This window comes from Equus asinus, chromosome 8 (assembly GCF_041296235.1).
Source record: "Equus asinus isolate D_3611 breed Donkey chromosome 8, EquAss-T2T_v2, whole genome shotgun sequence".
Taxonomy (NCBI): domain Eukaryota; kingdom Metazoa; phylum Chordata; class Mammalia; order Perissodactyla; family Equidae; genus Equus; species Equus asinus.
Window position 1 is genome coordinate 27,520,769 of NC_091797.1, and position 26,631 is coordinate 27,547,399.

The 26,631-nt window shown below is 55.5% G+C and overlaps 1 protein-coding gene and 1 long non-coding RNA gene across 3 annotated transcripts; one reads left to right on the plus strand and one right to left on the minus strand.

The window, feature by feature from the left end:
- The first annotated feature begins 310 nt into the window (after nt 1-310).
- On the plus strand, nt 311-4,228 carry LOC139045845 (uncharacterized). The gene is made up of 4 exons (XR_011505000.1): nt 311-406; nt 1,082-1,226; nt 1,697-1,942; nt 2,651-4,228. It is a non-coding gene; the product is annotated as an uncharacterized lncRNA (long non-coding RNA).
- Nucleotides 4,229-4,432: 204 nt separating this feature from the next.
- FGD2 (FYVE, RhoGEF and PH domain containing 2) lies at nt 4,433-26,568 on the minus strand. 2 transcript variants are annotated; one of them, XR_011504999.1, is made up of 17 exons: nt 26,293-26,527; nt 23,033-23,264; nt 21,377-21,457; nt 20,531-20,679; nt 19,153-19,309; nt 18,799-18,937; nt 18,200-18,258; nt 17,831-17,977; nt 17,044-17,136; nt 11,063-11,142; nt 10,939-10,969; nt 10,409-10,501; nt 9,698-9,829; nt 6,723-6,869; nt 6,254-6,385; nt 5,396-5,542; nt 4,433-5,036 (listed from the first exon to the last, which is right to left on the minus strand). XR_011504999.1 is itself a non-coding variant. In XM_044776582.2 (16 exons), the coding sequence occupies exons 1-16, from the start codon at nt 26,358-26,360 to the stop codon at nt 4,821-4,823; spliced, it is 1,971 nt and encodes a 656-aa protein (XP_044632517.1). In that variant the 5' UTR covers nt 26,361-26,568; the 3' UTR covers nt 4,433-4,820. The 2 variants fall into 2 exon arrangements, 1 of the variants encoding a protein (XP_044632517.1); XM_044776582.2 differs by lacking the exon at nt 6,254-6,385 and having other exon boundaries at nt 26,293-26,568.
- Between the last annotated feature and the right edge of the window lie 63 nt (nt 26,569-26,631).

Sequence of the window (26,631 nt, forward strand, 5' to 3'; positions counted from 1 at the left end):
TCGAGCGCTTGCTATCTGCTAAGTTCTGGGATACAGAGATGACTAAAAGAGGGCCAGTGCTGGGGGATGGGCGGCCGTGAAAGTTCTGTGGCCTCATCACTGTAGCTGTAGAAACTCATCGGCGTAGCTGTAGCAATGAGCGGTAAGTACCGGGTGGTCGCCTTGCTGTATCTGAGCCAAACAATTCACCCAACAGTCCGTAGAACTCTACCAAGGACAGACTGTGGGCCAGATGCCCGGAAACAGTGGGGAGCAAGAGACGCAGCCCCCGCCCTCCAGGAACTTACATTACTCCATCAGTGGTGGAGACAGATGCTAGTCGAACAGACACACACTAGATAAAGCAGTAGAATGTCGTGTGAGAAAGTGAAGCAGAGTCGGGGGACAGAGTGACAAGGTGCTCTAGGTGAGGCGGGGGACAGGAAGCCTCTCCAAGGAGGGGCATTGCGGCAGGGACCTGAGTGAAGTGAGGGAGTGGGCCGTGTGGAATTTTCGGGGGGAAGAGTTTCCAGGCTGAAAGAGGAGCAGGTGCAAAGGTTCTGAGGTGGAGCATGCTGAGTGAGCGGCGAGATGGGGCAAGGGAAGGGGCGAGCTCCGAGAGGCAGCCAGGGGCCCATCACAAAAGGCCTGCTGGACCGTGGGAGGGAGGTGTTGGATGGGCTTCTAACCCAGATGCCGCTGGAGGGCTGGGGCTCCTGCCTTAGGGTTTCAGATGGAAAAGAACTCCTTTGTCGGCTGTTTGGAGAATGACCACTAGGGGGCGAGGGTGGGAGCCGGGAGAGCAGCTCCTGCCATCAATGCCCCCAGAGGAGGATGGTGGCTTGGACCAGAATGGTGGTGACAAGTGAGAGGTGTGAGGTGTGAGAAGGGGCTCCATTTGGAATATATCCTAAAGGTAGAAGCAACTGGACTTGCTGCTGGAACAAATTATCCCAGGAATGTAGCTACATAAAGAGCATAGCTAGGATCAACTCCCAGCTACTGACCTCCTCCTGTGGGCCAGGGGCTTTCCCTGCACTATCTCATTAGGTTTTCACACCAAACCTGCTTAATCTGTTTATATAAATGAATGGAAGTTCAGAGGGGTTGAGTGATGTGCCTGAGGTCCCCCCTGCAAGCCCACAACAGAGCTGGGATTTGAGCTTTTCGGACCGCCCTGAGCGCCCTTCCCGTCATACCAGCTGCTCCAGGAACTTTGGAAGGATTGGGAGACTGCCTGGCACATGGTAGGTGCTTAACTGATTATGAGTTTGCAAAATATTTACTATTAAAGGCCCTTATTTCTTTACATTTATAAACGTCCCCCTCCAGCTTTATTGAGGCATAATTGACAAACAAAAATTATATAGATTAAAGGTGTACAACATAATGTTTTTGATACATTCATAAACTTTTAAAAGGTTGTAAGCACTACACACCCATCAGAATGGCTAAAATTAAAAATAAACAAACCAAAACCAAAACAAAACCAAGCCCTGATCGTGCCAAATGCTGGCAAGGCTGCGAGCAATGGGAATGCTCATCGCTGCTGATGGGGTGCAGGATGGCACAGCCACCTGGGAGATGGCCGGGCAGCTTCCGAGAAAGTTATCATGCATTTACTGTATTACCCGGTGATCAGTTCCAGGTATTTGCCCTAGAGAAACGAAATGTCTGCTCACACAGAAACCTGAACCTGAATGCCTGTGCTTCACAGCAGCATTCTTCATAACTGCCTCAAACTGGAGATAAATGCAAATGTCCTTCCGCTGGTAAATGGGTAAACAAACGGCGGCGTTCTCGTACAAGGGAGAACTACTCAGCAATGAAAAGGAACGAACCACTCATCTATGCAGGAACGTGGATGAGTCTCAAAGTCATGATGCTGAGTAAAAGAAGGCAGGCTCAAAAGGCTACGTGATGCATGATTCCATATAGACGACATTCTGGAAAAGACAAAGCCGTAAGTCAGAGAACAGATCAATGGCTGCCAGGGCCGGGGGTGAGGAGAGAGGGTGACCACAAAGGGGCAGCCTGGGGAAACTTCTGGGAGGTTGGAGCTGTTCTATGTCTTGATTGGGGTGGTGGGTACATGACTGTACCCTTTTGCCAAAACCCATAGAACAACGTTATCAGGGTGGATTTTGCTGTATGTAAATTACACCTCAATGAATCTAACTCATTTATCGCCGTAGTAAGGCCACTTCCCACACCCCCAGTACACTGACCCTCCCTGGGAACCAGCTGGGACTCCTGGCTCAGGAACTGGTCCTGCCTTTTCTGAGGGGCCTGTCACTCAGAATCACCAGCGAGCTTGAAAATGCTGATGCCATGGCCCCAGCCTAAATCAGGGGCTCTGGTTTAATGGGCTTGGGGTGCAGCCTGGGCATTGCGAGCTTTTCAAACACTTCCCAGGCAATTCTAATGACCCAGACGCTGAGCTCCCGGAGAGCAGGAATTATGATTTATTCAACTTTGTGCCCCCAGATACTCCATAAATATGTGCATTGCAGCACATGGAGGCAGGCGGCACCATGGGGAAGAGCTGGGAACTGTGAACGCCTGTAACAATCACGTGTGGCCACCACTGTTCTGAGTGCTGGACACATAGGCATTTAGTCGGACCCCCAATCCCCAGGGAGGTAGGACCATGGTTATCCTCCTTTGACAGGTGAGGAAACCCTGGCACAGGGTGGTGGTCTTGCCCAAGACAACATAGCCAGTAGGTGGCAGAGCTGTGTGATGGCCTGGACCCACTAACGACCGGGAGATGCTGCCCCCAGCACCAACTGGAGCCAGATTTGGAATCAGACCGGCCTCGGTCGGAATCTGGGCTCATTACTTGCAGGCTGGGTGACTATGACAGGTTCTTCAGCCTTGCTTGGTTCCACCTTCCTGCTCTGTAAGACGTGGACACTTGAACTGACGTCAAAGGTCGCTCCAGAATGAAATGAGATGATGTGTGCTGAGTGCTCACGGCATAGTAAAATACTCACTAATGCTGGTGATGATGGATGTGGGGAGAAATGGATGAATGAATGACTGTGGTTCACAGGGCCCCAGGGTGCTGGCAGCAGGGCCAGCTCCTGCGGAAGGGAATTTTCCAGGAGGGAAGGCAAGGAGAGGCAAGGTCTTCCCCTGCCAGGGGTTCGCCAGGCCCTCCAGAGATGCCCCCACCCTGGCATCTGCCAGCCTTCCCTCCTCCCCCGGAGCTCCCTCTCCAGGGTCAGGGCACGTGGGCCCCAGAGCCACCAGGCTGCGAGGGGAGCCTCCAGCCTTTTAGAAGTAAGGACCTTTCGCAGTAAAACTTCAAAGCCCTTACAGTCTCCACCACCTAATGCAGCCCGAGCCTGGAACGCAGTGTCCCCAGGGGAGCGAATCCAGGGTGAGGTGCTGCCAGGAAAGCTCAGGGGCTCCCTAGGTCACACAGGCCCCTTTGAGCTCCCAGGAGAAGAGTCTAGAGAATGGCATCCTCTCAGTGTCCCCGGCTTTCCGGTGGGACCTTGAGTTCTGCCAGGTCTAGGCTCTGCCTACTCCCCGGTCACTGCACGTTCCCACGTCCCCACACTCGTTCGTGGAACAAGCGAACACATTCCCACTGGATGCTTCCAGGTAGCAGTTCCCGGCAGCCGCTGGGGCACACAGCCTCTGGGTTCTGGCACTGACGCCTTGTGACCCTGTGGGGTGGCAGGTCAGACCCCCAGGGAAGGAGAGGAGGGCAGGTGAGTCTTCCCTTGTTCCTTCTTTTATTTTCCCCTTAACACAGGAAAGGCACTCTGGTTCTTGTGATGATAGAAGCATACATGATATTGAAACAAAAACTCAAATACCACAGAAGCTTAGGGTGTCAGGGCCCAGGCTGGGGCCACTGGATGTGGCCTGCTGGCCACTGCCACCCCCTGGTGGTCCCTTATGAAAAAGGAGCCTCACCCACCAGCCAGGGGCCAGACAGGTGCCCCTGCCATCCCTCCCTCCTCCCTCCTTTTCCTTCTGGTCTTCCCCTCCCTTCGTTCTTCCCTCCTTTCGTCTCCCACGCGCCTCCCCTCTCTGCTCGCCCTATGGCTCTGCTGCTTGATGGGAGGAGCTCTGATCTTAGCGCACCAGCTTAAAACCTGGCTCTGGCATCCACCAGCTGTGTGACCTTGAGCTGATGACCAAACCTCTCTGAGACTCAGTGTCCTCACCTGGACAATGGGGATTATTAACTCCTGTGGGTAAAATGAGACAGTCCTTGTAAAACACCCAGCACAAGCCTGGCTCCATAGAGGTTTGTTATTTGTTATTATTCTTACTCTCACGCCTGCACTGACAGGTGCCCCGCCGGTGGCAGTTTGCTTGCCTTCTTCATCCCAGGTAACCCGGGCCGCACTTGAGACTTGTGTGGGCAACTCCTACAACATAGCCAGGCCTCCCCCAACCCAGACCAGTTAAATCAGAAACCTTTGGAGATGGATTCAAGCATGGGTATTTTTTTTTAATTTTAGTTTATTTTTATATTTATTTTTTCATGGGAGTTTTTTAGACTCCCCAGGACATACTAATGCGTAGCCCAGGCTGAGAACCGCGCGGGGGTGACCAACAGTCCTGCGTTACCTGGGACTTTCCCAGTTTTAGCACTGAAAGCCCCACGTCCCAGGAGCCCCCTCAGCCCTGGGCAAACCAGGACGCTTCGCCGCCCCCTTTGCCAAAGGAATGAATCCCAAGCCAGGACACACAGTCTGGGCACAGGTGACTGGAAATCGATTATTTGAAAGCTCAGCTTGGAGTGGCGGGTCACAGAGGCCACAGGGGCAGCCCCTGGCAGGAGCCGGGCTCTGAGCAGGATGGTGGCCGGCTGTGGTTCAGTCAGAGAGGTCCCCGTTGTTGGGCCCCTGGGGGACCCCGCCGCTGGCCGCACGCTCCATGGCCTTCACCCAGCGGCCCCTCAGCTCCTCGGTTTCGGCCTTGAAGGTGTAGAGCTGGCCTGACTGTTGCAGCTGGAAGACCCGAGGGTCCGCCTGGGGCCCAGAGGTCACCTGGTAGCCCAGCAGGGGGATGGAGGTGTGAGCCCGCATGTCCTGGGAGGGGAGGAGAGAGCTGTGGGCTGCTGCCCTCCCAGTAGCCCCACCACCTCAGACAGCCATTTTGAAGGCACCAGCCACACACTCGCCTCTCACATCCCAAACACCAGGAAGCAGGGTGGGCTGGCCGGAGGGCATCAAGGAAGAGGAGAACTGGCCACCCCGAGGGCAACGCGGTCATGACCCAGAATCTGGGCCCAGCTCCGAAAGCCACTAGCCCTGTGACTCAAGGGAACCACATCCTCACTGGGCCTTGGTTTCCTCATCTGACATATGGGGCCAACAATACCCCCCTCCCCTTCCCCCCACACACACCATGAAAAGGCCAAGGCTTGGGGAGCAGGTGGTGGCGTTACCTGAGGGGCAGCGTACACATAGAGCACGAGGGGGTCGTCCCGGGGGATCACACACCAGCCCCGGGGGCCAGCCTTGCCCCACTTGTCCCCAACAAGCTGCAAGAAGCTGCACATTAGGCTCTGCTCGGACCCTGCCATGGACGCTTTCTAAAATCAGAGAGAGGGACTGTCAGGGAACAGAGCACCCACTATGTGACAGACATGGGTCCGAGGGCCTGAGAATCACTCTGTCTAATCCTTGCATCAGTCCCGCAAGGAGTTATTTCTCCCTGAGGCTCAGAGAGGTCCCAAGATGGGCCTGTGGTCACATGGCGGGCCGGTGGCAGAGCTGCAGTCAAACCCCAGCCAGGCTGAACTCAGGGCAGGTGCGGCGGGGTGCTTATCACTTGTGAGTTGCCCCAGGGGACAGAACTGGGGCCTGAGAAGGGGCTGGCCATCCCCTCTCTTCAGGTGCAGGCTGTGTGGCCTACTGGTCAGGGAGAGTGTGAGCAGGGGCTGGACCTAGAAGAACAGGGAGGATTGGAAAGCAGGTAGACATTGATGGAAAGGAGGAATTTGGAGCCTGGGAGCTGTTTTCAGCTGGAACAGGCTGGGGTCTCTTCCCACCTCCCAGGGACAGTGGGACGTTGACCTGGCCTCTAATGACGGAAGGGCTGTGGAAACCAGTGTCAGCACTAGATAAAATTGCATTTACAGCCTGAAGCTGAACACGCCAGTGCCCCGCAGGGCTGACTGGCAGCAGGGGGGCAGCCTGGGGAGCACCTGTGGGGTGGGGCATGGCTCAGCGAGGCCCCAGGGGCAGCAGAGGGAACATGCATGGCAGAGATCAGAGAGCTGGCTCCTAACTCGCTGTGTGACCTTGGGCAAGTCGCTTCTCTGGGCCTGGGTCTCCACGGGATAGGTCCCTGAAGTCCCTTCCGGTTAGAATGAAGACTCCAGTCTGACTCTTTCCAGCAGTGGGACCCTGACCTGGAGCCTCAGTTTCCCCATCTGTAAAGTGGAATCAGCAACACCAGCTCTCTTCACCTCCTGGGACTGTTAGGGCTGGGCATGGGGACATGAACAGGAATGGTCCAGAGAGGCAGTGGGATTGTTGGATGGGGACACAGAGGAGAGGCGGAAGAACTGGATGACAGCCTGGAGCCAAAAGTTGCTTCCGTTTGGTGACAGGCCCAGCTCTGCTGGAGGGGGAGGGGTGGCTGTGGGCAGAGAGAGAAGGATGGGGAGCGTGACCACGGCTGGCTTACTCCTCAGCACCTAGGACAGTGCCGCACACGTTTGCTCAGTGGAGGAACGGGGCGGGGGGGGGGGGGGGGGGGGCCCTCACCACCAGGATGCCCCGCTTCTTGTCCTCCTTGTCCTCGGGGAGCACGTTTCCCGTGAGGAACGTGTAGCAGTCGAGGCAGACTCGGTTGGGCCTGTTGCCGTCATATTTGAGCTCGGCCCGGTAGTCAGAGCACCTGGCACACACCACCTGGGGAGGACAGGCAGGAGGGGGGTGGGGCTGAACTGAGGCAGGGGAGGCCATGTTCGTACCTTGGCTGGGGAGCTGGGGGCGTGAGAGCAACCAGAGACAGGAGGAAGAAAAAGCAAGATTCAGGAGAGGAATGGAGGCAGAGAGGGCATCCCACATGCTGACAGAGGCCCAGCTGCCTGGAGGAGGAGAGCGGGGCTCCAGGCTCCTCACAGGGGGGCTCGACCTGGCCCCCACTGCAGGTCTCGACTTCTCTCCCCTCCAGATCCCCCTTTCGTTAAGGCAGCTGTTGTCCCAGGGGCTTGCCCTGCACGCCCCTTGCGCCCCTTGCATCTGATTCACTTCTCCAAGTGCCCTCTCTCTCCCCTCTGCCATCTCACCTGATGCTCCCAGACCCCCCACCAGATGAACAGTGCTGGGGCTTTATCCTCACCTGCTGCTGAGGGCAGGGCAGCCCAGAGAGGGCCGCACAGCCGACTGGCAGCAACTGGTCCTCCACAAACAGGACATGTCTTTGAAATTCCACAGTTCAGCTTTAAGATTTGTGCAAACTTTGCCTCCCACTCCATCAGAGAGTCACGGGTGCCCTAATGCTGGCATGATGGGCTGGCTGTTTCTGCCGGGAAGACCCACCATGTGTACTGCGGTGGAGCGGAGCCCACCCCCAGCCCACCATGGAGAAGCCCCCAAGAAGGCTGACGTGGGTCATGCTGGGCAGACGGGGTGAAGGAGGCGCGACGAGACTCGGAGAGAAACTCAGGGTGCTGCAGGATGTGCCTTCCAGGGAGACTGGGGTGTCTCAGAGAGTCCAGGATGTGGGCTTGGAAATGGAGGCAAGAAATAGACATGAGGGAGGAGGGCTCGTCACCTGGGAGCTCATCTGTGCCCAGCACAGCGTGTGGCCTGGGAGGGACCTGCAGGAGGAGGCGTGGGCCTGCCCCACCCTCACCAGGATTCCCGTCTGGCAGGCGTGGAGACAGAAACTGGGCGCCCGAGCCACCGAAAGGATGACTCACAGAGCACAAAGGTATGTGCGGGCATGAGAAAGCCCCAGATCGGGCAAAGGTCCCTCACACGGCCTCACACAGGGGGCTTCAACTACCTCGGCAGTATTGTATTTTATTTTATTTTTTATTGAGATTTAAAACTTTAAAATATTATCAGTGTGTATTTATATTTTCCTCCAACTATTTTTTATTTTGAAAAATTTCAAACCTGCAGACAAGTTGAAAGAATAATACAGTGATCCCCCCTCACCCAACTCACCAGCTGTTTTAACATTTTTGCCATATTTGCTTTCTCTCTATATATGTATATTTTATTTTTTTCTGGACAGTTTGAGTATAAATTACAGTCGTCATGACAGCTCACCCTTAAATATGTAGCTGGTCTCTCCTAAGAGCAAGGCCTTTCCCTGCCTGTCCACAATGTCATGACCACACTTGGGAAATTTAACATCGATACAATCTTATTATCTATATATGCCTCATAATCAAATTTCCCCCAGTGGTCCCAACAACGACCTCTCTAGCTAGGTTTCCTTCTTTTTTCCCCCATCCAGGATCCAATCAAAGATAACACACTTCATTTAGTTGTCAGAATATTTTCTTTCCTCCATGTACCTGAAAGGCAGGTACATGGGTGTTGCTATATTGTTCTTTGTGCCTCCTGTATTTCTTGACTATTTTAAATAATTTTTCAGGAACTACTTACAAAGTCGAAAGTGTGAATCAACTCGACTCTTATTTACAGATGTGAGTCACCTGGAACAGTAGCTAATCCCAAGATTCTTTCTCTTTGGCTCTGGGATATAACTTGTCAGTTCCATCTGAACCTGGGTGTGCCCCAGTCCTAGAAATTTACTTTGTGTCCTGATTGCAGTGTAACACATTTGGGGACACCTCCCTCACTGGCCCCAACCTGCCCAGCTGGTCTCCTCCTGTTCCCTGGAGGTCACTGAAGGCTGAGGTTGTTTCCCTGTTTGCAGAGTAAATGGAGGGGGTTATGATGTCAACAGAGAACAGCTCAAGTGCAGCAGGTGCTTAAAAAGCAAAGCAAGATCCGCCTCCGATAACCCGGCCTGAGCCGATAAGAGGCAGTGGAGTGGACGCCGTTCTTCCTCAGTCAGCTGGCGGCTCGAACTCCTGCGAGTGAGCCCGGCCTGAGCCGTTGAGGAGGGGACAGGATAGGAGAAGGAAGGGAGGGAAGCTTGTCTGGGTGAATCCTCACCACCACCCTGGAAGTAGGTATTACAGTCCCCTGCGTACAGATGAGGAAACTGAGGCCTGAGCCTGGCGGGCAGAGTCAGCCACAGAACCGACCAGCCGCTGGAGTGCTGAGGGCTTGCACAGAAGAGGAGAAGACAGCGGTCGTGAAGCAAGGACGACCAGGGGTGGGCGTGTGACAGGCAGGGGGCTGACGAGGCGGCGGGTGCCCCGGCCTGAGCGGGGCTGAGGAGTTTGGATGCCCCTGATCATGGAACTGGAGACCATTTCCTGGCGCTGGGTCTGGGGGCCTTGGGACGTGGCCATAAGAAAGCAGGTGAATGAGTGGGCTCTGCTCTGGGGAGTGTCTGAGCGAGCCGTTGGCCTCTCTGTGCCTCACTGCCCATCTGGAGAGTGGGGATAACGGAAGCCCTGCTCACAGGTGGGCCCTGTGCGGTCCAGATGGGGAAACCCCGCGCCTGGCACAGAGTGAGCACCCAGCGCTACTGGGTGCATGGGTCAACGCCAGCAGAGTTGGCAGGGAGGGCAGAGCGGGGCCTGAGCTGGGAAGGCGGAGGCTGAGGTGGGGCCGGTGGAGGCAGGGGTGCTGGCAGCTCTACTCACGTAGCCGCAGGCCCGGCAATGGTGCCGACGGCGCGTCAGGGCGTTGAAGGGCTCCTGGCAGCGCATGCACATGGTCACCATCTTGTCCCGGATCCACTGTGGTGCCCGGAGGCCCAGCTCCTCCGACTGCAGCTGTTGGGCAGCAGGGCGGGCACTTCGTGACCTCTTCTGCACGCTCCCTGAGACCCTGGGGCCTGCCCACCCGCTGTGGCCGGGATTATGTGTGATGGGCTTCCTGGTGGCTTCTGTGGGAAGCTGCCTGGACAGGTGAAGACTGTATGGTGGGTCGGTCACTATTGTTCTTATTTTACACGTGAGGAAACGGAGGCCCAGAGAGGTCAAGAGACTCAGCAAAGACACCCAGCAAGGCAGAGTTCAGAGCTCAGATTGGAAATCAAGTCACAGGCACTCTCCCTACTTTCAGACCCAAACCTGCAGCACTCCGCCCCACCGCCTGCTGTACAGATGTGAGGTCCCCCCAGGAACGGTTGCAGCTAGAGGCTCCCAAAGGGAGTTTTTGCTAATGGGGGACCCCGCGGCTCTGAGTCTCTGAGTTGGGTGATGTTGGGGTGGGTGGGCTTCCCAGGTCCCTTCAAATCACTCCTGGTGTGTGACACTCGCCTGCCCTCTAAGCTGGTTTGGGTAGAGCAAAGAGGGAGCCAGCCCTGTGGGAGGCTGGCGGCTCCAGCCAGGACACAAGGCTCCATTTACCTCCCGCTCCTGGGTGTCTCCCTCAGGGCCCTGGGCAGCAGCCTTGAAGGTTTCGTTCCGCTTCTCAATCTGGTGAATGGCTGCTTGGCAGGCCTGGGGGGTAGAGGGGAGGGTAGAGGGGTGGCAGGGAGGGCTTGCTCATCTGTCCATCCCTGCACACATTCAACAGACATTGCTGGAAAGCCCACTGGGTGCAGGCACTGGATTCTAAGCACATGGTGGCTGACTCAAGGGAGGAGCGACTATTAGCCCCAGATTACAGACGTGAAAACTGAGGCTCAGGGGCGTTAAGCGACTTGCCCCAGCACCCCGCACCGCCCTCCCCCCCCCCCAGCTGGGCAGTGAGAGGCCGCAAGATTTGAACCCAGGGCTGACTCCAGACTGCCACAGAGCAACTCCTGAGGAAGCGCAGGGAGCAGATGGGCACACGCATGCACACATGTGCACACACTCGCACCCACGCACCCCTCCCTCCCCGTCGGCCTGGGTAGGCCAGGGTCATCCTCCTGGGGCTGGGAGCGTTCTGATACCTGCATCCAGGAAATCATTTCCTCCTGGGACCTGCTCGGAAAGTGAACCCCGGTGTTGAGAGCAGCCGCTCCCGGCGTGCCCGCCTCGCCCGGCCCCCAGGCCCCCAGCATGGTTGCCGCCTACCGGGCTTGCAGCTCCAGGGTGCGCTGCTTCCCGGACACCAGGAAAGAGTGGGGGAACTCGGCATTCGTCACCTCCCGCACCTGCGCGGAGGAAACAGGAGGGAGAGGGCGCTCAGGCTTGTCACACCCCGCCCCCCAGGCCTTGGGGGTGGAGGGAATGGATGGTGCCCCAGGGACAATTCGAATTCGAGGAACAGGGATAGGGAGCCTGCTCGACGCCTCCCTAATCCCACTGAGCCAAGCAAGTGCCCCTGACCCTGGGCCTCGCTCTCAGCAAACGAGAGCGCTCCTGGAATTTCAGCAGAAGCTAAGCTGGCCCAGGGTGAGGCAGGGGTGACAGTTTCCGACAAAGGAGTCACCAAAAATGGAAACTGGGTCACAAATGAGTTTTGGGACACAGCTTTTTCAAGAGCAGACCTCGTGCCTAGAATAGGACCCTCTATCCCACACGGTGAGGGAAGGAACTGCTGGCCCGATTCACCGATCGACAGATCCCCCACTTCTTGTCTTGCACGGTCCTCTTGCCCAGAACGCCAGGGGTCCTGAGGCCACCGTGAAAGCTGCCGGTCAGAGAGAGCTTACTGTGCGCCGGCTGCGGAGCTCAGGGTCTCTGTGCATGTTGTCATTTCATCAGCACAGCTCCTGAACCCACCCATCAATCCTAACGCTTCACGGCCCTCACGCGTGGCCCCCAAGGGCAGTGCCTCCCCCAGCGGCAGTCTCCCTGCTGGGCCGAAGCCGGCCAGGCCTCTAGATTATCGACCCGTTACAAGAAAGACAGGGCACCGTGGGACGTGTTAAATGACACCACAGGGGTGCAGTCAGCAAAGCCCAGACCGTAAGAATCTCTACCAGAGAAATGATCTGAGTTCTTCAATTAATTCAAAAAAGTGGGAGAGGGAAGCGTCATGGATTAAAGGAGAAATGAGAAGCGTATCATAGATGATTCAAACAGATCAGCTGTGAGAAGACATGGATGAGCCAGTCAAGGAAAACCAAAGGGTCTTCAGGTTATTAAACCATTGTTATTAATTCATTAGATGTGATAATAGAACTGTTGTCATCTTTTAGGGCAAAAAAACAAGAAAAGAGTTCTTATCCGTTATAGAGATAGACTGAAGTATTTTTAGGTGAAATGATGATGATGCGTCTGGGATTTGCTCTTTTTTTTTTTTGAGGAAGATTAGCCCTGAGCTAACATCTGCCGCCAATCCTCCTCTTTTTGCTGAGGAAGACTGGCCCTGAGCTAACATCCGTGCCCATCTTCTTCTACTTTATATGTGGGACGCCTGCCACAGCATGGCTTAACAAGTGGTGCCATGTCTGCACCTGGGATCCGAACCAGCAAATCCCAGACTGCCGAAGTGGAACGTGTGCACTTAACTGCTGCGCCACCTGGCCGGCCCCTGGGATTTGCTCTTAAATAATCTACCGGAAAAGGAGAATGGCAGGTGCGATGCTGCTAAAACAGGACTGGCTTTGAGTTGACAGTTGTGGAAGCCAGGTGATGATGTATGGGGGTTCATTATACCGTTTTCTCAGCTTTAAAAATTTCATAATAAAAAGTTAAAGAAAATCGTCACAGCAATCTCAGGAGGCAGATAATATCACCCTCCTTTGGGAGATGAGGAAATGGAGACTCAGAGAGGGCAAGAGAACTGCCTGAGGTCACACAGCATCTAAAGGGCAGAATGAGGATTCAAACTCAGGTTTTTGGCCCCCCAAGCGTAGAGTGGAAGAAAATCTATTTCCACCCCAGTCCCAGAGTCCTGTAAGCACAGACTTATCCTAGGCAGTGTGGAGAGAGAGTCACAAAGGGGAGCTAAAACAGAGACTAGAGCCCAATAGCCTTAGCATGGGGGGATCATTGTTGTCACTGAATCCACCTGACACCTGAGGCCCTCTGCTGGCTCCCCGCCACGTGGGGACCAGGCCTTTGCACACATTCAGGGTGACCCGCCAGCTCCTAGAGGGCACTGACTACGGGCACACCTCCCCTCACGTCAGGCCCAGGGACCAGTCTGCTCCCTCTAGAAAGGGCCTGATGTGACGGACTCGGCACCCTGGGCAGAGGGAAGGCCCTGAGCTTTCATCTGTGGAGAAGGTCATGTGGAAAGAGGTGTTTGGGAAAGCCAGTGCAGAGCTGTGTGTGAGGGACGGAGGCTGGCTCTGGGCAAAATGGGACAACACGGTGGCCCAAAGGCCAGTTAGGAAGTCACACCCTAGACAGTCTGGGCCCAACTGGGGAGAGAGAAGAGGTTTCTACCTGGGGGACGATGTCAGCAAATCTGGCGAGACTCCCTGACCAATTGGGTGAAGGAGAGGGGAGAGGGAAAAGAAGGGAGAAATCTAAGGTTTGGAGTCCAGAGGTAGGAAGAAATATGATGTTTTTAAGAGCAAAAGGGGAACTGGGGGAAGCTCCTGGCCTGAGGGTCCAGGGCCCCTCTGCAGCGGGGCAGGATGGGGGTCCCTGAGCTCTGCCATGCCCAGTCTCAACCACTGCCCGCGTCTGGGCCGATTCAGGCCCCCGCTAGCCCATGCAGTGCCTTCGTGCTAATTACAAAACACTTTACTGACATCTGTTGGCAAACAGGCATAATATTCAGATTTTGTTGGAACAAGATGCTTGACTGCCATCTGCCGGACAATAAGAATTGTAAATATTCAATCTATGATGTCTGCTGTGGTGAAGCGTGCTCATCTTAGATGAGGTGCACTCGTGCAGTGCACAACCTGCACAGTTGTACATGGAGGCCCTGGCGATGTGTGTTCACATCTTTGCAGGTTTTGGCCCTGTGCAGGATGGCACAACACTAGGACCAACTCAGACCCTGGGGAGAATCAACTGCTGAGAATTAGGCCTCCCTGACACCTGGGGAGGAGGAAGCCATGGAGTCACAGGCTGGTGGGAACCATCATGGTGACTGAAGGCCAGATCAGCCTCCAAACTTCAGACTCAGAAAATCCTTCCTGTGCAGACGCACACCAGTGGACAGCTCTGCACCTGCCAGGCCCATGCCATCCAGGAGAGGGAGCTGTGCGGCCACCAGAGCAGCAGGCACGCTGGGGGGATGCGCCCAGTGGGACAGGCAGACGCCAGGACCCAGCACACTGGGCCCCTGAGCCCTGAGCACACACCCTAAGCCAGTGACCCTCTCAGCCCCGTCTCTCTGTATTTTCTCTTTATGACTGTTTTGATCTCTACGTTTCTTGTTTTTTCTATTAATCTCTGCCGGTCCTAAACCAGGGCTGCCTGTCTCCATTCCTCTGTCTGTCTGTAGCTCTCCATAAACCTGTCTTCTCAGTCTCACTCACCAAAGCTCCCAGACCTACAAGCCTGCACAGGTCCTGGCCCCTGGGACATTCTGGCCACCTCGGGAGGGAAAGCTGGACGCCTCCGGGGCGGGGGCTGCATTCCTAGAAGACCTCAGGGGGCTCAGGCATGGGGGATGGGCTGTGAATCCCCAGAGGTGCCCACGACCTCGATCGGCCTTCATCATTCTCAGGCTGCGCCCGGCCTCCAGGCCCTTAATTCGGCCCCAATTGCCAAGCAAGCTCAGTGAGGACAGGGCAAGGCCCTCCTGCTGGGGGCTCTCAGAGGCCCAGAGGAGGGAGCATCCAGGCCCAGCTCCTGCCTGCAGCTCCCTCCTGGGGCAGACCCTGGGGGGCGGGTGGTGGGGCTGATAGGGACAGGGAATAGGGGGATGGCAGGATACGAGGACCGGCCAGACCTGACCTCTGTTCCTTCTCGTCCCGGCCCTCAGGACACGCCAGGAGTCTGGAGTGACCAGAGAGGGATGGTCAAGAAGGTTCCCCCACCATTTCCTCCACTCTGCCTGCAATTCCACCATAAGCTTTATCCCTCCAGGGTGAAGCCTTAATAGGAGACAGAGAGCACAGAGATAGGTATAGGGACTCAAGACTCTGTTATAGCTGAGTTTTCAAAGCAGGATTTGCTGGTGACCCCAAGTACATTACTTAACCTTTCTGGGCCTTGGTTTCCTTTTTTTTTTTTTTAAACTATTTTTTTTTAGAGCAATTTTAGGTTCACAGCTAAATTGAGAGGAAGGTACAGAGATTTCCCATACACCCCCTGCCACTACACATGCGTAGCCTCCCCCATTATCAACATCCCCCACCAGAGGGGTACATTTGTTATAATGATGAGCCTGTATTGACGCATCATTGTCACCAGAGTCCATAGTTTCCATTAGGGTTCACTCTTGGTGTTGTACGTTCTGTGGGTTTGGACAAAAGTTTAAAGACATGTGTCCACCATTATAGCATCATACAGAGTAGTTTCACTGCCCTAAAAATCCTCTGTGCTCCACCTGTTCATCCCTCCCTCCTCCCAACCCCGGAACCACTGACGTTTTTACTGTCTGCATCGTTTACACCTGTTCCAGAACGTCATATACAGTCATGTTGCTTAACGACAGGCATACGTTCTGAGAAATGCGTCATCAGGCAATTTTGTCATGTTTGGAACTTCACAGAGTGTACTGACACAAACCTAGATGGCACAGGCTGCTACACACTAGGCTGTATGGGACTAATCTTACAGGACCGCCGTCGGATAGGCGGTCTGTCATTGACCGAAATGTTATGTGATGCGTGACTGTGGATGGGGTCCTACGGTGTGTGGCTTTTTCAGATGGGCTCCTTTCACTTAGGAACGTGCATTTAAGGTTCCTCCGTGTCTTTTCACAGCTGGTTAGCTCACTTCTCTTTAGCGCTGAATAATATTCCATTGTCTGGACGTACCACAGTTTATTCCCATATTTTTAAAATGGGATTAACTGCAAATACACTCACACACGGGCAGAGTGTACCCGCTTATTCACTGCAGTCTCGTTGGCAGTGACCGACAACTGGAAACAATCTCAAGGTCCTCAGTAGAGGCCCGGCTGAGAGAATTACGGTACATCCTCACACTGGATACCAGGCAGCTGCAAAAGGATGGAGGAGCTCGAGACGTCCTGACGTGCAACGCTCTCCAGAATCAGTGGTTAGTTAAAAAAGCAAAGTGCGGAATAGTTTCTGGAGCATGCCACTGTTTATGTGACACAAAAGTGAGGAAGCGGTAATAAGTAAATCATCAGTCTGCGTATGCAGAGACTACCTGGAAGGCCTCACAGGAGGCGAAGGCTGCCTGCAGGAGGGGAACAGGGGACGGGCTGGGGACCGACTTTCCATTGTTTATGTTTTTTATATTGTCTGATTTTAGAATGTGTATCATCTATATTTTTTAAGTAATAAAATTATTATTTTAAAATTAAAACATTTTAAAATTATAATATTTTATAATAAAATATTATTTTAAAATTAAATTTATTTTTTAAAAGCTAAAAAACCAAAAAAGTACAGGGGACAATAATGCCCCCACATCACGGAGCTGTTTTGAGGATCTGATGGGGTGGTGCAGGGCCCGGTTCACGGTGACCGCCCAGTTAATGGGCACTACTAAGGACTGCTGTCCCCACTCATTCGTGGCCGTCTCTGGATGGGGACACACACAAGCCAGCAGCTGAGCTGACAGTGTAGACCCTTCCGACTCCGTGTGGCCCCTGGACCGGCAGCATCAGCATCACCAGGAGCTGGCAGAGATGCACAGTCTCAGCCCCTTCCCCCTCACACACCTGAATCAGAACCTGCATTTTAACAAGACTCCCGGGGGATTCAGGCAGGCGTTAAAGTTTGCAAAGTACTGGTGTAGACGGTAGGGAAAGCCGGGCGAGGCCAGGCTGGGGCAGGCACTGACTCAGAGTGGGCCAGGCCCGTGGGAGCTGGGAAGGGTGCTGGCCAGGAAGGCTGGGAGGCCCGATGGGAGAGCTCTGACCCCAGACTCTTCCAGCCCCCTGTTTGCCCAGGACCTGCGAGACTTGGGTTCCTGGATTAAGAACCCGGTTGGCCCCTCCTGCTGCTCCCACACTCTGTCCCGCCCTCGGGGTGGAGCCCAGCGGTGGTTGGGGTGCCTCTCACCTTCATCCCAGCCACGTCGATGCGGGTCCTCACCTGGAACTGAGCGCCCACCTGGATGACCCTGGGCACACAGTAGAGCAGCATGTTGTTGAACTGCGGGAGATACAAGGATGAGCGTGTGCGCTGCGGCAGAGGCAGGAAGGGGGGTCAGGCGGGGCTTCCCCCAGGGTGGACTGAGTACCCCCGGATCTCCCTCCCCTCTCGCCACCCTGGGCCAGCTCATGGGACGTTACAAGTGTGATGAGCCCCTAATCCAACTGGGATGGTCACTGAAGGGTCACCCTACGTGTGGGCATCAAGGATCCACAGCAGCCCTCAGAAATCTATGAGGCTTTCTCACGGGGGGCTTAGGAGAGGTTGTAGCTCCCTCCCCGAGAACTCCAGACCCCAAGGACCAGTTTCCAGATCTCCAGGAGACCACGGGCTTCTTCAGCACAAACCCCAGGGGTTCTTCCTCGAAGCTAACCTAACCCCTCCTGCTGTGCACTCTCTAGAGCCCAGATTAACACCACAGGCTTTGGAGCCAAACGGACTGGGTTCAGATTCCAAGGCTGTCGCTTCCTAGGGCACCGTCTGGGAAGCCCCTCAGACGGAAATCCCTGAGGCCCGCAGGCAGCACGGGACTTGTTCCAAGTCACCCGGATGCCAAAGCGGAGCAGCAGGCCCTCTCTGTTCCTCCTGCAGTGACCTCAGGCAGGCAGGGCCCGGAGCAGAGTGGCCGCGGACTTCCCTCCCCAGGGTGGGGTGGACCCCTGGCATCCCCCGGCATCCCCCGGCATCCCCCTACCAAGAAAAGGTAGCGCTCCATGGGGTCGCTGCGGCGGAAGGAGATCTTGAGAACTGGCCCCTCGCGGAGCAGAGCGTTGGAGGGGTCTACGATGTCATCCTCGAGGCCCAGGCGCTGGTATACCTCCCACAGGTCCTGCAGTCGCTCCTGGGGACAGGGGCGCACCCTCAGCCGAGGCCGGGCAGAGCCCACCTGATTCCGAGGGGTGTGAGGTGAGGGCAGCAGCGGGGCCCGGTGTCATGGGGCAGGATCAGGGGACGAGTGGATACGGAGACCTGGGTAGGTTGGGGAAGCTGAGAGCTGCAGGGAGGAGGGACGGGGTCCCTGGGGACGCCCGCTGCTTCCACCCCCGAGGGCGGGGCTGCTCACCATCTCAGTGATGGCTGCGTTGGAGTGCTGGGCGGCCGAGAAGATCATGTCCAGGGCTTCTGAAGAGGGGCAGGGCCAGAGTCATCCCCTGAAAATCTGGGACCGGAGGCTGGGGCAGGAGGTCCTTTGAGGCTTAACAAAGTGGCCTCAGGGCCTGCCATGAGCGCCCCCATGAGCAGCCTGGCACATGGGGTGTCTGGATGATGGGACCATTTCCCTCCCAGGCTGGAGAGACTGGAAGCCACGGAAAAACAGGGCTTATGGGTTTGGCTTCTGTGACTCTCACTGCTCCCTGAACCAAGCCAGACCCAGAGGGTGCAGCGGAAAGAGCATGGGCTTCGGCATCATACAGGCATGGCTTCAATTCCCAGCTCTGCTCCTTTCTGGTTGTGAGACCTTGAGCAAGTCACCTAACCTCTCTGGGCCTTAGTGTCCTTGTCTGTAAAAAAATGGCTAAAGGTATAGTTACTATCTATGAAGCGCCGAAGATGGATGTTGATGGCTGATGGTCATGATAGCCATTTCAGCAGGTGCTCAATAAATATATGGGAGTGGCTCAGACCTCCCCAGCCCCCTGGGCCCCCCGGGGGTGTCCTTACTCTGGGCATCAGCCCGGTCTGGGGCCTGGGCTGGCAGCTTCTGGACGTACTCCTTGAGCAGCAGCTCGTAGCGTGGAATTCTCTGGACGGGTTCCAGCATGTGGTGCTGCAGTGTCAGGCTGCCCGAGGCCTCGCTGCTCTTGGGGAGGGATGGGGGAGGAACAGGGTGGGGGTGAGAGTGGGAGGGGTGGGTCAGGCTGCCCCAGGGTCCGGGGAGCGGGCAGGGTGGGTGGGCACTGGGGCTTTCGGAAGCCGTTGAGCCAGGGAGATGCCCAAAATCACTTGGGGAAACTGAGCCCCTGCACCCCGGGGGTGGCAGTGCAGGCTCCGCTCAGCCCCCGGTGCCAAGCTCACCTGAATGCGGGTGATAACCTCCTGGAAGGGTGCAGACTTGTCCGTCCAGGTGGCCAGCAGCTCAGCGGCTCGCTCAAAGTTCTTGACATACTCACTGTACATCTTCAGGAAGGGGGCCAGTTTCTGGATCACGTCACCGATGCGGGGGGTGGCCGACCTGCAGGAGGGGCACCAGTTATTGCCCTCAGCCTGGGGACCTCCTCTCTCGACTCCGCCTTCTGCCACACTTCTGGGTGCACACATGGGGGGCACGTCATCCTCACACACGTATGTGGTTCACCCCCCTTAGACTGTCAGCCCCCTGAGGGTAGATGCTGTTCTCTTCCACAGATTGGGCCCCCACAAAGGCCCAGCACAGTGCTGGGCCCACAACAGGCATTCAACAACCACTAGATGCTTGCTCATGTAACAATAATGAGGGCTACATGCCAAGCACTGCCCAAGTCACGCTGCGTGTCTCATCTTGTTTAATTCTCACAATCCTGCAGTGGGGACAGTGAGTGGCCCATCTTAGAGATGAAGAAATCGAGGCTCAGAGGGGTAAGAACTTATCTGGGGTCATCCCGTGGTAGAGGTTCAACCCAGGGACTGTTACAGCAGAGCAATAAGAAGCCACACTCTGGAGCTGGCCTGCCTGAGTCTGATTCCCAACTGCACCACTTACTCTAGCTGTGTGTTCTTGGGGAAGTCACTCAGCCTCTCTGTACCTCCATTTTCCCAGCTGAAAAAAATGGGAATGGCAGCAGGCTACCTCATAGGGTTGTCTTTTTTAATTAAAAAATACCTTTTATTCTGAAAACTTTTAAGCAATCATAAAGTAAAAAGAATATAGTAATGAATTCCTATACATCCATCACTGGATTTAACAGTTACTAACAGTCTGCTTTGCTGAAGGATTTTAAACGACATCCCAGAGACCATGGCGTTTCTTTGTCAAAATACATAAAGCAAGTAATTTCACCACTAAATACTTTGGTGGCCATCTCTGAAAATAAAGAGGGTTTCTTGCATAATCACGATGCCATCATCACACAGTGGGCTGATGTGAGATTAGCCAGGCATGCAGGAAGCCTTCAGTTAGCACTGGCTATTTCCACTGCCTCCTACGCCACTCAGCCTAGTGAGGACCTGATCCATCCCCTTCCCCAGGACACACACACACACATGCGGGCACATACACATACACACACACACCGAGACTCCAGGGCTCAGTCATTCAAGCCCCTTGCCATGTGGACAGACTGAACCAGAGGAAGAGACTCTCGTGGCCACAGAGCAAGAGCAGGGGCTCAGCCAGCCATGCCCAGTGCCCCGGGGCTGCACCCCGACCTGCCCAGGGCTGCAGTCAGGGGCCTCAGGGGCTCCCGGTGGACCTCACCAGTCGTCCAGCCGCCGCTGCAGCTCCGGGAGGAAGAACTGTGAGTGGAACTGGTAGATGGAGGAGATGTTGGAGAAGATGAGCCTGACCACGTCCTCGGGGAAGGCCTTGCCGCTGCGGGCCTCCTTCAGCAGCTCCTGGAAGAACACCTGCAGCCCCCGCTGGGTCACCAGGCCTGTGGCAGAGAGGGAGCCACCCACACACCAGCCCCAGGGGGGACAAGACAGCTCCGGGGGGGCTTCAGGGGCCCTCTTCCCCTTTCTGAATGCTTCCACCTCCTTAATCTCCCGTCACCCTCGCAACAACCCCAGGAAGAGAGCGGCAGGGAAGACTGTATTCCGGCCACTCTACAGATGGACAGACCTAGAGGCTTAGGGACTTGGCCAGATGCTGGCAGCTAACGAAAGTCAGAAATGGGCCCATCTTGTGTCTGTCAAGGTCTTGGACTTCACCAGACTCAAGATCCCTCTGCTGATGGTCAGTGATTTAACCCTCTGGCCTTGGGGCTCCCTAGGAAAGTGCGAAGGCGTAACAATGGTGAGGACGTCAGGTGTCGGGATGACAGATGAGGGTGCCGCGTGAGGCCTGGAAGGACTGGCTGGTGTGCGCTGTGCTACACGTGAGGCTGGCCCGGGCACCAAGGGAGGAACGGGGAGTGGTATTAATGGGCTACATGCTGATTCCTACTCCAACTCCAGCTAACAGGGTCAAAGGACTGAAGCTTCCCAGAATCAAATCTCGGGGTCCTAACGCTCAGCTTTGGTGCGGTGGGTCGGAAGGGAGGGCAGGAGTGGGATGAGGAGACCCAGGTGCTGGGGCTCGGGTTGGGGCACCCTGGCCACTGGCCTGGTCTAGCAGGTGGAGGCGTGCCACGTAGGCCTTCTCGGTTTCCAGCAGCTCCTGGACGATCCTCTTCTCCTCCGGCTCCTGCAGGCGGGGTTGGGGGAGGAGGAGAAGAAGGAGCGGGACAGCTTTGGTCTCCTCTGACGGGGCCCTTGGGTGCAGTCTCCAAAGATGCCCCAGTGAGAGGCACCTCCCAGCATGCACGCCCTCCCGCAGTGCGCCTGGGCTGGCGCCGGGGCCTCCGTAACTGAGAGAATGGGGCAGCCGTGAGGCTGTGCCAGTTCTGGGCCTAAGCCTTAAGAGGCACGGAAGCTTCCGCTTGTGCTCTCTGGGAACCATGAACCACCACATCCAGAGGTCTGGCTGCCCTGATGGAGAGGCCACATGGAGCGGGAGCCAGGGCCCAGCCGTGCCGGCATCCCAGCTGAGCCCAGCCTTCCGACTACCCCTGCCTGGGCAACTGGCTTGAGAGTTGAGCTATTCCGGGCATTCCAGCCCTGGCCACCATCTGACCGCAGCCATATGAGAGACCCTGTTATGGACTGAATGGTGTGCTTCCCAAATCCATATGCTGAAGCCCTCACCTCCAGTGTAGCTGTATTTGGATAGAGGGCCTTTAAATAGGTAATTAAGTTAACTGAAGTCATAAGGATGAGGTCCTAACCCCCTAGGACTGGTGTCCTTCTAAGAAGAGGGAGAGACCGGCAGAGCAGGTGCACAGAGGAAAGGTCATGGTCACACAGTGAGAAAACGGCCGTCTACAAGCTGGGAAGAGAGGCCTTGCCAGAAACCAATCCTGCCAGCACCTTCATCTTGGACTGCCAGCCTCCAGAACTGTGAGAAAACAGATTTCTGTTGTTTCAGTCACCCAGTCTGGGGTATTTTGTTACAGCAGCCCAAGCTGACTCAGACAAGCCCCAGCTGAGACCAAGAGAAAAACCATCCCAGAGCATTCCAGTCAACCCACAAAACTGTGAGAAATAGTAAATCGTATTCGGCCCCTACATTTGGGGGTGGTTTGTTACGCAGATATCAAGATAACCAGAACATACGACTATGATCACCATCCTCATTTTATAAATCAGGAAACAGGCACGAAGAGGTGACTTGCCTAAGACTTGTCACACAGAAGGGTTGGGATGGGAACCCTGGCCGTCTGGCTCCAGGGTGCACCGTATCAGGCAGCCGAGCCCTTGAACTCCACAGACGAGGACACTGAAATCCAGAGGAGGGAGCTGACCTACTCAGGATCAGTCTAAGGGCAGGAATTAGCACTGACTGCTATTTCTAGTTGGGATTGTTGCCTCCTTCAGTGGCTAAACCGAGGCCACACCTGGGAAGGGTACCAGGTTCACAAGATGGAGACTGTTCCAAGCTGTGTGGGCTTGGACAAGTTCCTTAACCTCTCTGAGTTTTGATTTCCTTGCCTCAAAGACTCCTACAGTGACGGGTATGTGAAATAAGGCCTGCAGTGAGGGGCATAGTAGACACATAATCAAAGGCCAGTACAGGGGCAGAATCTAGCTTCCAGCTGATCTCTGGTCACACAAGACCCCCACCTGGGGAAGTGCTGGCTCTGGCTGGGAGAGAATTGGTGGGGACAAGGTCAGTGAAGCTCCCTGCCCCCAGCTCCCTACATCTACCCAAGCTCCCAGGCACCTGCATCCCTGGCCCGGGGCTGGTCTCTGGCTGGCAAGATTTCCTCCAGGCCCCGCTGGACAGCTTGTTCTTCAGGGAGCTCAGGTACCTCCTGCTGACCGTCCTGGGCCCTGACCCCAGGGCCTCCCCCATGTCGGGCTCCTCCCCTGGCTCTGCGGGCGAGGGAGGCCTGCACTCAAGGCGGTGATGCTCAGATTCCAGTCCATGGGCTCTGGGCGCTGCTCCCAGACTCCTGAGGAGAACAGAGCAGACATGAGGCTTTCCTGTCTGTAGAGCAGGAAGAAGAACAGCACCTCCCTGGCAGGAATTTTGGGCAATTAAGGCAAATCACAGGTGTGCAGGGGCCCCTGAGTGCCTGGCGCTCAGGAGGAGTTTGCTCAGGAAAACATCCACTTTCCTCCCCAACATCGTCTTGCAGGGAACTCCAGTCTCCAAAATGAGTCAGCAGACACTGTCCTTTGTTCTCTGGGGCACAATATGTTTCCCTGTTTAAAACTTAGCAAAGAACTCTCCCTTCTCCACACAGAGGTTTATAAGGACTCCTCCCAGATCACCCTTACCTGTAGACTTCATGCCTATTTTTAGTCTCTGCAGCAGGAAGGGCCTTAAAACCTTAGTAACTGATACATGGAGGGAAAGTGGGAGTCATGGAACACTCTAAAGGGAGGGCAGAGCTGCTAAAGCTGGGGCTTTTCAGTGGGAGCTCTGCCCTCCACACCCCTAGGCAGGGAAAAAGCCAGTCTGGGAGCAGTTTTTCTGTTCTGCTGGGGATGGGCCATTGTAGGGCAGCTTTATCATCCTGCCTACAGGGTCTGCAGGTCAGTCAAATTCTTGAGGTATCAGAGGCCATCCTCACTGAATATATCCAACGATTTGGGCTGTGCCCCATTCCCTTCGATGTGGAAAGGCTTGCCATGACAGGGTAGGGTAGGCATCCTTGTGAGAGAGACAGGCTGGGAAATGGAGGACCAAAAAGGTACAAAATCTCCAAAACTCTGTGAGAAAGGATTTCGTTACCGCCCATTTTGCAGCTCAGGAAACTGAGGTACAGAGAGGACAAGTAGCTTGCAGCTAGAGGGTGGCAGAGGTGAGATTCAGATCAGATGTCCCAAGCCTTCGCCCTAAACTGCCCTTCTTCATTTGAGTCAAGGCAAAACAGATCCAGAGAGTCAACACGACCTGCCCCAAGTCACACAGCTAGTTCATGGTAGAGGGAGGATGGGGACCCAGTCCCCAATGGCTCTTCATGGGCTCTCCCACCCCTCTCTGGTGTCCCAAAGCTCAGTTCCTCAATCCATGGGTCTGCAGCTCATGGAAGTTGCTGGGCTGCAGGCTTTCTGTTCTATATTTGGTTTCAGCTTCTGCATTTCTCTCCAAGTGCCCCAGGCCAGCTTCTGTTTCCTCTTCACCCCTCAGTTTCAGATCAGCTAAAGAGCTAGAAGACCTCACAAGAAAGCCCAGGCGAGGCAGCTGGCATGGGGCCCCTCACACAATAAGGGGTGTCTAGTACCCTCCCAACAAGGTCTCCTCTGACCCCATTCTGGTCTGAGGGCTGCCTCCTCCTGCTAGGGGTGCTGCCGGGGCAGAGAACACATGCCGAGGGTCTCCACTGGGCATGCACGGCCTGTTGGGTGTGGCAGTGCCATCTCCCCCCGACCCAAGTGGGTGGTGGGCCAGGGAGGCGGTGCCTAGAGCTGTCCTCGGTGCTGAACAGAACGTGCTTAACAAAGGACCCTGGGAGAGGCAGGGTGAGCTCACCAGGTTCAAGAAGTTGAACCGCCCTTCTAGGTCCACATCTATGTCACCTCTGCCAGGAAGCCCACAGCAGGCTTTGTCTGCTCTGAGTGCCCTCAGCATAGCATCCCGCCCCTCCCAAGATATCTATTGTTCATAACCTGGCATCATGGTAATTCCAGGAGCTTAGCATCCAAAGATAGAAATCCTCAGGGCAGAGATCATTCTTTAGGCTCCTGCATCTGCTACAGTTCCTGTGTGATGCTGTGCTGTGCCGCCCACACCCCCTTCAAGACTGAAGCACCGTTCCCCCCAGCTGCTGACGGTACATTGACTGACTCCCTCCCTGGAAGAGAGCTGCCTCACTTAAGGTCAAGCCCACATCCAATGACTAGTCCACGTGGGGTATCAAGACCCAGCTCTTTGCCTCAGTTGGAACGACCTGAGGGGCATCCCAGCTCCAGAGCCTCCCCAAGACAGGCTGAGACCTCTGTTGCAAGTGCACAGCAGCTCATCTTCTCCCTCTGCCCAATGCTGCGTCCTTCCCCCCACAGGTGGTGTTCCCAAAACCGTCCCCAGTAAATCGCCTGAAGCAAATCTCTACCTCAGAACCTATTTCCAGAGGACCCCAGCTACAACAGCCCCTAACACAGTCCTGGGCTTAAGAAATGCCTGCGGAGTGGATTAATGTCATGCACACATGCACCCAACACGGCTCCTGCCGGGGCCACCAATGACCTCTACACACCTGGTCCAGCCTTTTCCGTTCAGACAGAAGCCCCTGCATAGCCCCATGCCCATGAACTTAAAGCACTTAAAGCCTCCCCCCTTCTCTGCGCCCCCATTTTCTTGTCTGTAAGATAGTAATATAAATAGTACCTGCCCCCATTAGGCTGTTAGGTGATTAAATGAAATAAGTAACAAAATGCACTTAGAACAGTGCCTCATAGGTAGGCTGACCATAGGTCCGGGTTTGTCTGAGACAGTCTCAGTTTTTCCTATTTTTCTCCCACCCTCCCCCCCAAAATTTAATAGCATCCACTTTCACTTTCAATTGTGTCCTGGTTTGAATGAGAAATTATATGGCTATCCTACGCATAAGGAGTAAGTGTTTGATAAGTATTAGCTATTATTTCTGCTGGAGGGGCCATGGGTGGAGTTCTGCAGGCTGAACACTGTGTTCAGTGCACCCACACTCGCTCGTAATTGCACACGTCCGGACTCTCCCCAACACATCAACACATGCACTCTCATCTCAGCCCAGCTCCTGGTGCCCCAACGACACTTTCCTGTGCTCCGAGGAACCCATGACCGAGGGACGTGGGCACTGCCCAGACAGGAGGTGGTGTCCAGGACTGGGCCCAGAGACAGAACTGCTGACTGTGAGCCCAAGCTGGCCCTGGCCCTATCCCTCAGCCTGGAGACTGGGGAACCCGTGCTGCCCAAGGGCCTGGGGACGGGCAGAGGAGCCAGAGGGAACCTGCCAGTCGGCCGTGGTGACCCTTCCCACACCCACAGCCACATACCTGCTGTTCTCAAACACAGTCACCAGATTGGACACAGAGGTTGGCTTCTCCTTACTCGCCCCCTCCATCCTGCAGGCCTCCAGGGTGGCCCTCAGCTACTCCTGAAACAGGAAGGGAGGCCTCCAGCCAGCACACTCAGCCACCCCCGCCGGGGGTCACAGATGGGTTAGGACATCCCAGAATCTGCTCCTGTCTTTCCCAAGGGCTCAGCAGGCTGGGTCCCGGCTTCAGAGTGAGGAAGGAGGAAGTGGTCCCAGGGCCACAACCCTAAAGGGGAAAGTCCCAGTGCTCCCCACAGAGGGAGGAGCCTGCGTGGGCCCCACCCGTCCGTCATGGGGG

What these genes read in the sequence shown, in the direction of transcription:
- FGD2 (XM_044776582.2), bottom strand. Translation starts at nt 26,360, where the DNA reads ATGGAGGGGGCGAGTAAGGAGAAGCCAACCTCTGTGTCCAATCTGGTG. An exon ending in GCCTCCACCTGCTAGACCAG is followed by an intron (nt 20,680 to 21,376) that starts GCCAGTGGCCAG and finishes CGGGGGCTGCAG; the next exon opens with GTGTTCTTCCAGGAGCTGCT. An exon ending in ATTGCCGGGCCTGCGGCTAC is followed by an intron (nt 6,870 to 9,697) that starts GTGAGTAGAGCT and finishes TGTCCTCCCCAG; the next exon opens with GTGGTGTGTGCCAGGTGCTC.